This window comes from Chaetura pelagica, unplaced genomic scaffold (assembly GCF_000747805.2).
Source record: "Chaetura pelagica isolate M959 unplaced genomic scaffold, ChaPel_1.0 scaffold356, whole genome shotgun sequence".
Taxonomy (NCBI): domain Eukaryota; kingdom Metazoa; phylum Chordata; class Aves; order Apodiformes; family Apodidae; genus Chaetura; species Chaetura pelagica.
The window spans coordinates 10114712-10127580 of NW_009953964.1; the positions used below are offsets into that span (position 1 = coordinate 10114712).

The window sequence follows — 12869 nt, forward strand, 5'->3', positions numbered from 1 at the left end:
TTTTTAAAACACTGGGGTTTTTTTTCCCCCCTTCTTATTTTGTTGCTGATGAGTCCACTGAAGTAATATGAGGAGTTATGGTGATTATGGAAAGCTGTGCTTCCCTTTCAAAAGTACAGCTGGGTTTGGGATTTTGTGACTGTTTAGGAGGATAATTACAGTCTTTTCTCACATGTGTTTGTGGATTATTGGAGTTAAATACACATGAGCAGAGAACAGACTAACACAGAGGTCCTTCTCCTCCTCAACTCTTGTTGCCTGAGCATCCCCACAGCCCAAATCATCCCAGCAACCCGAGCACCCCTGCATGGGGAGGGCAGGGCTGGGACCGAGGGTGGGATTGGGGCAGCCTGGATACTTGCACCAGACACTGTCACACAAACGCATGGACTTGTCACACAGCTTGCCACACTGAACAGAAACACCTCGGGAGCACCAGAACAGGCAGCAGCTCCATCCTGGTGGGGTCAGGGTGGTGGTGAAGAGGCTGGACACGACCCACCCCAACCCATCCTGATGTGCTGCAGTGCAATCTGTGCAAATTAGGGGGGAGGGGTGAGGCCCCCCACCTCAGCCCACGGGGCACTCGGTCCCCTCACATCATGGACTCCTCTTCCTCCTCTTCCTCCATCTCCCTGTCCACCTCGATGGCCGTGTTCTCGTAGCTGGTGATTCCCCCATATTTCCTCATGTGGACCATCAGTGGTTTGGGGGACTGGCTGCCAGCCAGGCTGGTCACGTACATGCCGGTCCGGTTCTCCTCCAGAGAGGGGCCCCAGTCCATGGCAGGCCGGCTGGCTTGCTGCACTCGCTGCTGGGAGACAGGCAGAGGCAGCACAGGCACCCTGCTCCCCCACCCAGCAGCTCACCCCCTGCTCCCAGGGAGCAGAGAGCTCTGCCAGCCCTGGCAGGCCCCCCCATGAGGATGGAGCCAAAAGCTTGTCCCGAAGGTTGGTGGGAAGGCAGCTCTGTTCAAGTGCCCTACTGGGGCAGTGTGATGGGTGGTGGGTGCTGGTGCTGAGAGGAGCCAGGGGCTATTGCAGGGCCATTAGCAATGGCTAATGACAGGCTATTGCTGTGGTGTGGGGGTAGAGTCACCCAGGAGAGGGACTACCCTGAGCCAAGGAGGTTCCTGGCCATGCCACTGTGCCCATGGCTGCATCAAGCTGGGTTGCAGGCAGTAAGTGCTCCAGCCAGGAGCACAGCAAGATGTGCTGCCAGCTTTTAGCAGCCTGGGGAGAGCAGCCCAGCCCAGCTGTGTTTCACAGCCCAAGCTGTGAGCTGCCTGCAGCTCCATCACCTGCTCCTGGGGAAGCCTTCCAATGGAGAGATACCCTGTACGCTGCCTGGGGCTGCCTGCACAGCCTGCCTGCTGCCCACCTTGCTATGTTATTTCTCCTGCAAAATGGGTGCAAAGTGCCACATGCCCGTGCTCATCTCATGCCAGAGAGGAGGTTCTTCCACATGGGGCAAGGCAGGGCAGGCCTGTTTGAGGAGGGATGCCCACAAGGCTGCCCCTGGGAAGCAGCCTGACTCAGTGCCTGCCTGGATGGAAACGACCCAGGACTTTCACACCACATGGGCAGCAAGGAGGGACAGGGACACACCTCCAGGAGAGAGGATGCAGAAATTGAAGGAGGATACAGGCTCCCCAGGGGCTCATGATCACCCCCCCACACTTCTGGGGTGCTCCCCAGCAGTACTCCTACCTCCCACAGTGTCCCTTCTTCCCGCAGCACAGCCACCACCATGCCCATGGGAATCATCAGGCAGGACAGGACTCCCATGAGGATGCCCAAGACCTCGGCCCAGGCAGGGAAGCGGTAACTGCCGTACTCAGAGGGCTGGTACTTGATGATGTTGTAGACCAGCAGAGCCTATGGGACAGGAAGAAAGGGAGAGGGACAGACCAGAGGTCTCTGAAGGTCTCATGCTCAAAAAGGGCCTAGAGATGATAGAGAACTGCCAGCAGAACCAGGATGGTCCCTGGGGTGGGCAGACACCAGCTGGAGATGCCAGCAGGGTGACTTGTCACAAGGGGCAGTGAGCCAGGGATGCTGGCACCACTGCAGATCTCCAGCACCTCAAGCTGAGCAGTTACCATCATCGTTGCCGGGGACAGGACCATCCAGCAGGATCTGAAGTAGGGCCCTGGTTTGAAGCCCAGCATCATGTGGACATCTCGGCAGAACCTCTTTATGCCTGGAGAAGGGAGAGGGACTCAGAAGCCATGATCACTGCCCCAGAGCCAGGTGTCTGTACCAGGGTGCCCTGCCCTGACCAAAAGCAGTGGTTTGCATTCTCTACAGCAAAGAAGTCTCTCCCCTCCCAGCTGGGAGATGCAGGAAAGGGGGCCCAGCTGGCGCTGTCTGAGGGACCAGGCTCAGCACCCCAAATATCTCTGGAGAGGTGAATCCAGCGATGGCAAGAAGAAACAACTGGTTGGAGCAGAGGCATCCCATGGCTGCTGGCTCCCCTGTCATACAGAGTGAGCCCACCCTTCCCCGACCCTGTGGGGACAGACCCGCTTACCATAGACACGTGTCACCACAAGGCAGGTGGTGATCACCACTACCATGAGACCAAAGCCAGCGCTGTAGTCATCCAGTAGGACCAACCAGTACATCCCACCCTGTGGAAGCAAAGCACAGTGGCCAGCACCTCTGGGACCATCATCCCAATAAACCCCCCACCATGTCCTCCTACCCTGGGAGACACTGCCCCTTAGCCCCTTTGTGGGCACTGGGGAAGACAGAGGTCAGGCAAGCTCAGGAGACATCAGTGGGCTTCTGGGGTTGCTGCAGGGACAGCAATAATGCTGCGTCACTCCCCTTGGACCTCACAGCCTCATGAAGCCCAGGCTCGTTGATCCTCTCTCTTCTACCTTATTAACTGATGTGAACACGTGTCTCTACAAACTTGGCCCCTGCCTTAAGCAGTCTCTAAAAAAATTGGTCCCCAGGACACATCCAGCCCCACACCCTTACCTCTGTGGTGAGGATGAGCCCCATCAGGAAGAGGGCAATGCAGATGACAGCTGAGAAAGAAGCTTTCTTTGGCCGCAGGTAGTAGGGAAATTCATCTGTCACTGCAGTAACGATGGTCTCCATAAAGGCAAACTGTACACGAAGGAGAAGTGGTTCCCCTGAGCCCCCCAGGCTGCCTGGGTGCTGTGGTGGGCACTGTGGTGGGCTCAGTGGGCTCTGTCCTCACCTGGCTGTCCAACCCCAAGGTTAACAGCATGAAGAAGAACAGGAAAGACCAGAATGGAGAAAGGGGGAGCATTGTCATGGCCTGGGGGTACACCACAAAAGCCAGGCCAGGACCTAGGAGAGGCAAAGGACAGGGTGAAAAGGGGGTGACAGCACTAGGCACAGGGGGATGGAGGAGAGGAGAGACCAGAAGAGTGGGACCACAGCAGGGACAGGAGGGTGGGGAGGTGGAGGCAAACCAGCCTGCTCCTTGCTCAGACTTTTGTGTTGGTTCTGCTCACTGGTTGCAGGGCAGGAACCAGGCTCCCCCCAGTCAGCTGAGTGTACATCTTCATCCCTTACAATGACACCCTCAGATGTCTTCTGTCTGGAAGGGATGCTCCTCAGGGCACCCAGGCAGTGAGTGAAGGAGACAGGGTCTTCACTTGACCTCACCTGCTTTTGCCACCTGATTAACAGGGACTCCAAGCTCCTGAGACATATATCCCAAAACAGAGAAGATGGCAAATCCTGCCAGGATGCTGGTGATGGCATTGCCCAGGGTCACTATGAAGGTGTCCCTACAGAGAAAAAAGATGCTCTGAACATGCCCAGTCCTCCCCACCCCACAGCAGAACATGGTGGTGTTGCCAACCCTGGGTGCTACTGTAAGGTGACCCAGTGTGATTCTCCTCCAGAGAAATCTCTTGGTTTGTACTTTACAGGTGTAAGTGACGTGGGTTATTCTAGGGTTCCTCCCAAGCTTACTTTCCCCAGTGGAGGGGATCAGCCCAAATGTCCCATACCCAGACTCCCCTCTCTGCTGGTCACCTGCAAAGGATGCTGTAGACAGGACAAACACACATAGCTAGTCTCAAGGATCCTCAGCCTTCAGCACCCGAAACCCAAAACTTCTGAGCCAGGCACCGTGTCTTCATGCTTAGGAGAATTTTTTTCCACAGATCCCTCTGTCCCTCTCAAGCCTGTGCAAGTGTCCAGGTACCTGCAAGGTGCTCGGGCAAGGAGCACTGTGTGCTTCTGCTAGATTTGAACCCACCAGTTTTACCATCTCCCCTCAGCCCATGACTTTTGTGAAGCAGTGGCTGGTTCCCACCTGTAGATATTCTGATGGAAGGTGTTGTATGAAGCGAAGGTGAGGAGGCCCCCAAAGCCTACCCCAAGGGAGTAGAAAATCTGCAAGGCTGCCTCAATCCATACCTGGGGGAAGAAAACAGGTCCGAGGAGAGCAGGGGTTTGGAAATGTCCTCCTGAAGAAAAGGGAGTTGGAAATATGCTTCCCCAGAGCCCCTGGCACATCTTCTCCAGGCACACAAAGCTCCAAGGGTCTTTGCCTTTCTTTGCTAACATCCCTCTTTGCAGTGGGTCACTTGGGTAAGAGAAGGGCTACTGAGAGTGTTTCAGAGCCAGCCCAGTGAGGCATTAAACACTTTTATAAAACTGGGTGGTCTCTGCCACCAACACTGCTGACCCAGGGAACCTCCTCGCTCCACACACCAAGGAAAACACAACAGCCAAACCTACCATGGGCACCCACTGCCACCCACAGCCTGTCACAGGGGCTGGGCTAATCCTGCCCACAGTCCTGGTCCCCAGGGTAACAGAGAGGATGAGATGTGGCTCACCTTGGAAGACAGCAAGTGATCAAACTGGGGTGTGAGGTAAAACTGGATCCCCTTCCAGGCCCCCTCCAGGGTCACTCCACGAATGAGCAGCATCACCAGGATGAGGTACGGGAAGGTGGCAGTGAAGTAAACGACCTGCAGGAGGGCAGAGCCAGCTGGGAGAGCCAGGAACCATTCCCCCCCCGCCACATCCCTGGGATGGGACACCACATTGCCTGGCATCCCCCTGCAGAGCAGGGGTCCTTGGGATGCAGCAGGACTGTGGTGTCAGCCCTGTGGGTGTCTGGGTGTAGAAGCCACGCCAGAGTGGCCCATGTCCAGCTGATGCTGTTTGTGGGTCTCACCCTCCCAGGTGTTCAGAGAGTCGCAGGCACTGGTGAGCATTGCTGTAGATCCCACAAAAGAGACTGTCCAGCCCTTACCTTGCCAGAGGATTTGACTCCCTTTAGGATGCACAGGTAGACAATAGTCCAAGAAAGGAGCAGGCACAGACACAAGTTCCAGCGGATCCTCCCGGGATCCCCAATCCCAGAGCTCCCTTGGATGTGCAGGACGTACCGGCTAGGGAGAAAGGAGAACCACTAGTGAAGGGCCTCAGACAACCCCTTGTCTCCTTCCAGAGGCCCTCTCTAAGCCCAGCAATGCCTCTGCTGCAAAAAGCCACCTTGTCAGAAAACCAAGCCATGAGAGAACAATGAGGCTCTGGCAGGAATTTGCTGGGGCAAGGGGAGCAGTTGGTGTGATTTCTCCACCATGCACTGAAGAGCCCAGAGGGGATAGCTGCAGCTTGAGAGCAAATTCCCAGAGGCTCCAGCCATGGGATGCACTTCAGTGTAACATATCTCCAGATCACGGACACCTCCCACATCCCATGGACACGATCCCCATGGCTAAACTGAGACATCGCCAACAGCTGGCCATGGTAGCCCATCACTGCACCCATAATGCCCACAATGAGGAGCCACCATGCCATGAGATGTGCACAGACCTTCATCCCCCATCCCGTCCCATCCTCTCCTTGTTTGCATGCCAACCATTTCCCCCTGGCTGGGTTGGGCTGACCTCTTTACCTCCAGTACTCCTCGCTGGGGCTGACGGTGTTGGTGATGTTGACGGGGAAGGTGGTGTTCCCCGCCTTGATGACGTGGTGGTCCAGGCACAGGTCAGTGTTCCACCAGTTGCCACAGTGCTGCCAGGGCAAGTCGCTTGTGAGGGATGCAAAGAGGTAGAAGAGAACGTAAGCAATGATCATATTGTAGTAAATGGCCACCAGGGAGACGATGAGGATGGTGCCCATGCCAACGCCTGGAGGAAGGAGAGGGTAAAGAAGGAATGAGCCATCTCTCTGGAGAGGAAAACATCCAAAACCAGGGTCAGGCACTGGATCTCAGCAGCCAAAAGTTTAACTAGTCAGAGGTTCACCTTAGAGAGGAGCCTCTTATTGCCATTACACCCTCTGAACATGCCTTCTCTGAATTGATCACCACACGGGTGTTCTTACTCCAACTTAATGTTGAGAGTAGAAGTATTTGTTTGATGTTTTATTCTTACCTTTGTCTTTAACAGCCAGTGCTTGGCTTTGGTGCTGTGTTTTGTACACTAGCTGGTTCAATAATTTTCATAAAATTTCTAGAGCTGGTCATGACATCCAGAGCCTCCAAAGACTGACAGGTCTCATACATATCTTGCAGCTACTAAAAGAGCTAAACCAGAAGTCCAGCCTGCTCCACCTTCCCCCAGGATTTAACCTTTGGTTCTAACAAGAGCTGTGAGGATCACAGGACGCTGCTGCTGGTCCATGTCCTCATCAAACAGCTCCTCCAGAGGCCCTGCAGAGGCTTTGGACTTCACTCACGCACCTTTAAAGAGAGGGCTTATCTTCCAGACAGCAAGTGGCCCCAGGCTGGAGAACTGGCCGAGCGACAGCTCCATGAAGAAGATGGGGATCCCACAGATAGCCAGCATGATGAAGTAAGGGACCAAGAAAGCTCCTGCAAGAAGCAAGAAAAAGCCCTAAAAATGACACAGAGCAAATAACTAAAGCCCATCTATGACAAGGAATAAAGTTCAATCAACATCTGTAGCCTTGAGGAGTCTACACCAAATCTGGAATACAGCCCTCCTCCTTCCATATCTGGGAAGCATCTGCTGACCTTGATGAGTCCTGGGGGACACCAGGCTAAGAAGGTACTGGAAACGAAGAAGGGTGCTCAGGTGGTGTTCATAGAATCACCTAAGGATTTGGGTTGGAAGAGTTCTTAAAGATGATCAGGTTCTAAGCCCCCTGCCTTGGGCAGGGACACCTCCCACTAGACCAGGTTGCTCAAAGCTCCATCCAACCTGGCCTTGAACACTTCAGTCCAGCAAGGAGCTGGGTTTATCTCCAAAGCCATGAGTGCAGAGGTGGGCTGATGAGTCCCTTCCACACATGGGTACAGGTGGTTTATGCCCTACAACAAGCATGGGGAGCAGGAGGCTTCATCCCACAACAACAAATGCTACTTTCCAGCACCAAGAAAGGGAAGAGGCATCTCTTCAGAGACACATCCCACCACTCCAGCTCACTGAGGGGCAGATGTGGCCACTCCAAAGGTTGCCCAGGTACCTCCTCCATTGGTGTAAGCCCTGTAGGGGAACCTCCAGACGTTTCCAAGGCCCACGCAGTATCCAATGCAGGAGAGGAGGAAATCCAGTCGCCCCGTCCAGTTCCCTCTATCTTCTGGGCACTCAGAGCCCAGGTCCCCGTCCTGGCTGCTGGGGCTCACCAGGAGCTCTGGCGTCACCGGCTGAGTGAGAGAGCAGGGGATGGGAGAGGGGCAGCAGGGAGGGAATAAAATCAGGGGATGAAGAGTGGGAGAGAGAGGGGTGGACCCACCAAGATATTGGAGTGAATTTGTGACCCCAAGTCACAGCACTGACACTTCCCTGGGGACACCCAGTCCCAGCAGCTCTCTGTGCACCACTCCAGCTGATACCTTGCTCTGCTGCTGAGCAAGGACAGGGGGTAGATGCTATCCCACATGGCCAGAGCTCCCCAGGGAGAGGCAGGATGGCCCTGGTTCACCCTGGGAAGACAAGTTTCATCCTGCAACCCCATTCTCCCAAGAAATCTTTTCAAGGGGCTGAGATAATCTTTCCTGATCTCCTGTAGAGCATGGGCATGAGGACAGCAGGGGAACAACCACCACTGACATGCCAGAGAGTGTGACACCCAGCCCCAGGTGCCCCTGCCATACCAGGCACTAAGCTGCCATTAAATGACCCATGTGCTTTTCAAGCTTTTCCAACTGCCAAAACCCTGCACTGTGAGGATTCAGTGACTTGCTCCCAGTTGTCCCTGCTGAGAGAGCTCCTTCCAGGTTCCCTAATCTGCCCTGGATCAGGGAGGCACAGGCAGCTCTTCAGCAGGGAGAGGATTAACCCATTCCCTTTCGTCTCACCTGCCTCAGCTCTGCAAGAGAGAGATGCAAGTCCTACATATATAGGTTGGGGTGATGCAGCTGGAGGGCTCCTTAGTGTTTTTGTGTGTTTACATCAGGTCTGCAGTGAGATGTTTGGTCTACCTGAACTTCCCCAACATCCTGAGCTTGGGAGAGTGGGGAAGGCATCCCTGCTGTCTCCCATCCCACCTGCAGTTATCAAAACTGAAAGCCTCAGCCAGCAGCTGCTGGGTGAGATCCCATCACAGGTATCCCCTGGGCAGGACCAGGCAACAAAAAGGGGTGGCATGAGGATCTTGTGTCACTGCCTGGGGGTACTGAGGCACAGAGACAGAAGAATGCTGAGGTCCCTGCTGACAAGTGACCAGGGCAGAAGGAACCTTCACTTCTTTCTGGGCTCTCAAAAGATAAAAGCAGCCATTTTTGTGTCCCTGAGCTAATGTAATCATAGAGAATGTGCCCATGGGCTGTGGCTGAGGGGCCTGGATTTGGAGGGATGAAGCAGGGCGAGGTGTGGGTCCCCCTGCACCCATGCACATGTGTGCTCAGAGCCTGCAGCAGACCTTGTCCCCAGGAGACCAGAGCTGGCTGGCCAGCAGAGCCCAGGGAAGGTGGCAGCCACCTCCTCTCTGGCCAGACCACGGGATGCTCCTGCTGCCGGTTCCCATGGAGACAGGGAGCCGTGCTGCCGGTGCTAAAGGGGGGTTCCCCCCCTTCACAGGGTGCACCCCACTCCTGCAGCCACCAGCGCCCCGAGGCTGCCAGCACGCTGTCCCCAGAGGAATGGGACACGGAGGCAGACCTGTCCCCCACCCGGCGGGCAAACCCCTCGAGGGACAGGAGAAGCCGAGGCAAACTCCTCCCAAAGCCAACCTGCAAGGCACAGCCCGGCAAAGGCGTTGTGCTGAAATCCACCACTAAGAGCCCATCAGCGCTGGATGCCACCATCACAAGACAAAGGCCAGAAGAAAAAGCTTCAGAAACAAAGGCTGAAAAGTCAAAATGTGACCCAAATATAACACTGCTGCTATAAAACCGTTGCTACCTGACAGCTCTCCTGCAGCTCTTCATCACAAGCTGAACTTCTCCAAATCATGGCCAGGCCTGCTAATGAACCCAGCACACACAGCAGGCAGGGCCCGTAGCAACCTGGGGTTGTGGACAGACTGCTCTGCAAAAACCTTCCCAACCTGTATTCACAAAGGTGTCTGCCAGATGGGGAGCTAAAGGACCACATTTTGGTCACCCCCAAAACATAGGCTTTCCAACCCCTCACATTGCCTGGAGACTTCTTGCTTTCCAGGTTTGCCTCACAGACAAACAGCAAGCAGGGAAGCTGGGAGGTTATTAAAGCCCTTCACCTGTGCCTCTGCCTAAATCCTAAACACCTGCAAGAAGGCACTGGTGGAGCTGCCTGACCTGATGAAATGCAGGTGCCCTCCCATCAGGTGTAGCATGGAAATCAACACAGAAGCAACAAAAAGAAAAGAAAGGAAAACCAGAACTTTCCATGGCCCAGTCCCCATCCCAGTCCCCTTTTCAAAGGCCATGGGGTGTAGTCTGTTGCCTCTGTCTCAGCCTTCCCTATTAACACCTTTAGCTGGAGCACTGCAGTTTAAATTCAGGACCACAAGGCAGGAAGCAGAGACTCCTCAGGAGTCAGACAGACCCCAAGGATGGTGACACTGTGGTCCCCACTGGGCAGGTTGGGGACACACGAGCCAGGGATGCTGCTGGAAAAGCCACACGGAGGCTGCTCTGTGACAGCGATGCCCAAAAGTGCCCCAAATCATTGCATTTCCATAGAAACCACAGAAAACCTGACCTATTTGCCTGACTGAAAATAAGCTGGAAAATGCAGTATTTAAGGGTTCCAGCCCATTTTCATTGCAAATAGCAGAGACACACACACCTCTCCACCTCAGGTTACTGGAAATCTCACACGCTGGCTTGATTCCAGACCCCCCCCCCCCCCCCCATTCTATTTTTTTTTTTTAAGGATTAATGCTCCCTTTCAGCCTTTGTCATAACAGGAATTTTCCTTTCCAGCAGCAGCTGAAGTGCTTTAGTGCTCCAATATTGCTTCAGTGCTTTCCACCATCAACTGCCATCTTTCAACCCGGGCTCCCGTCTCGCAGTTATAAACAGACGGGGACTAACAGCTCCCTTGGCAACAACCTCCTCTTTGAACACAGCATCACTTTCCATTTATCACCAGAAGATGCTCCCAAAGAAGTCAGCAAAGCAAAGGTCACCAAGAAGAAAAAGCACTTTAGTCTCTGCCAAGATAAAAGCTGGTTCCCAAAAGGAAATTGCCCGATGCTAATTATTTTCTGTAAACCAATTTACTTAAACCAGTACCAAACTCAGCTATACCCATGAAAAGCCAGATTGAAATGAATTTTTTTTCATCTGATTTTCTCTTCGTTCAAACTGGCATTGTAGGGTTATTTTGCCAGTGTTTTGTGCGTGGATCCCAGCCTTTGCCTGGGAGAAATGCCACCTAACACCAGATTTCTCCCCTGCGGATCAGAGCGCAGCACGTCTGTGAGGGGTGAGTCACTTCAGATTAGTAGGAATGGCTTCTTAATCTCTCAGAGAGAAAAAAAACAAAACAAAACACAACAAACCAGCATAAAAATTAATTCAAATGCAATATCATTTAGAAAGTGAAATAAATAAAGCATCTCTATGGTTTGGAAGAGCTACTTGAAGGTTGCATTAAGCCCGGGTTCCCCCAGCACATGCCAGGAGAGGGAGCAAGCGATGCTGGAACCAGCACAGGGAATTTGGGGGCTGGAGATGGCTGAGGGCGAAGTAAACTCATTACGGCGATATCCAGAGCGAGGGAATACACATAGCTGTGAATGCCTCTGGTCTTTCATCTGAAAACTCTGGGGAATGTTTGAGGCAGGCCGGGGAGGGCAGCGGCTCGGGCAGGAGGATGCGACTCACCAGCCTGGAGGGGCACAGGGAGGGGCAGCCCAAATCCTGGCTCCCACCACTGGGCCCATGGACTTTAGTCCATTTCTACCAAATAATCCCCAAAGCAAAGAATCAAAAATATAAAAAACCTCTCCACTCGACTCCCCTAGAAAGAATATTGTGCAAAAGCCAACCCGAAATCCTTGGAGCCTGAGAAAGATCTCTGTTAAAGAGGAATTTCCATATGTCTAAAACATGTCCAGTGAGAAGGCTTAAAATTCCTGGCTCGCCAGAGGGAAGTGGATCATAAAAAGAGGGAAAGGATGCTTGTCAGAGACCTGGGGCAGGAGCTGCAGCTGGGGCTGTACAAACCCCTCTGGGCAAGCCCAATGCCAGTATCAGACATGGTGGCCCCAAGGTGCTGGGTGACTGCAAGCACCAGGTTCTCTATCTGGAGTGCAGCATGAGGGTTTTTTTTAGTAATGAAGGACAGCAGGACCCTGAGCAGCACTGGGAATGGGGAAAAGAACTCTGGAGACATCTGCTTTCTATTGCAGCTGATTACTGTGGGACTAAATGAATTCTTGAATAAATGTTAAACAGGATCAGCTGCAACAGAGGAATTCAGGTATCTCGGAAAACCTTTGGAAGGGACAAAGACAACTTTGAATGGATCTTGCAGTCACAAAGTCATCTGAAAAAGCAATTTGGAGGAAGGAGGAGAAGAGGGAAGAGCCAGATGATGCCTCCAAACAACAGTGGAGGAAAGTAGGTAGCCCTGCAGCTGCCAGGGCCATCCAGCAGTTGCTGGCTTCCTCAGGCCACTGCTGGTTTTTATACGTCATGTCCCAATATCCTAGGAATTTCCTGGCAGGGATGAACCTGTCTTGGGTTTTCATTCATCTGAAGGCTGCAGCTGGTTGAAGTTGCCCTGCCCTGTGGTTAGTGGGCATGGTTTGGCAGAGTCAAAGGGGCTCCCAGCCTTGGGTGGATGTCTGGGGCGCTCCAGGGAATTGCTGACCAGCCTGCAGCAGCAGTGTGTCCCAATGTCACCCTCTGTCACCCTCCTCCACCGTGTCTCCACGTGGGACAGGCATAAGAAGGGGTTTGGTCCCTGAGGTGAAGGGTGACAGGGTCTCAGAGAGCCTGGTGAGAGCAGAGCAGCAGTGGAGGAAGCCTGGGGTAAGAAAGCCTGAGAGCTGAGTTTAAAAAAGGTTTCCAGCAGGGTATAAAAAGGGTACATAAAAGCTCTGCCCTGAACCCAGAGCTGAGGGTGCAGCACCACCCAGACCCCTTTAAATTCTACAGAGGAGGCACTAGGAGCTGCAGGTGGGAAAAGCATCGCTCAGCTGTGCCCATCCCGACTCGGGGGGAAGCCCTCACCACCCCCCAGGACCAGGCAGCAGGGGACTGGTGGCAGCAGTGTCCCCGGGGTGCCAGAAGTGTCCCCGGGGTGCCAGACTGCCCGCAGGTGCCCACCCACAGCCTCCCGGCCACATCACGGCCGGGAGGCAGGGACCCAGGCAGCCGGAGGGGGCAGCTCTGCCCTGCTAATTGCAGCCAGGCAGGAGCAGTCATTACGAACCCCCCCCGTCCTTCTCCCCACCATCCCACGTCGGCCCCACACACGCCCACCTTGCTGACAATCCCCGCCCGGCTGCCCCCGGGGG

General features: G+C 54.1%; 1 protein-coding gene across 1 annotated transcript in view; it reads right to left on the bottom strand.

Annotated features, from left to right (window-relative positions):
* Positions 1-595: 595 nt before the first annotated feature.
* SLC6A7 (solute carrier family 6 (neurotransmitter transporter), member 7) overlaps positions 596-12869 on the bottom strand; it is an 18503-nt gene continuing 6229 nt past the window's right edge. The window contains exons 2-14 of the mRNA XM_010002138.1: positions 7440-7620; positions 6694-6825; positions 5905-6139; positions 5257-5395; positions 4835-4969; positions 4306-4409; positions 3648-3772; positions 3214-3326; positions 2988-3119; positions 2533-2632; positions 2102-2202; positions 1710-1877; positions 596-811 (exon numbers count right to left, since the gene is read on the bottom strand). Coding sequence (XP_010000440.1) covers positions 596-811; positions 1710-1877; positions 2102-2202; positions 2533-2632; positions 2988-3119; positions 3214-3326; positions 3648-3772; positions 4306-4409; positions 4835-4969; positions 5257-5395; positions 5905-6139; positions 6694-6825; positions 7440-7620 — 1881 coding nt within the window. The remainder of the gene's footprint in view (positions 812-1709; positions 1878-2101; positions 2203-2532; positions 2633-2987; positions 3120-3213; positions 3327-3647; positions 3773-4305; positions 4410-4834; positions 4970-5256; positions 5396-5904; positions 6140-6693; positions 6826-7439; positions 7621-12869) is intronic.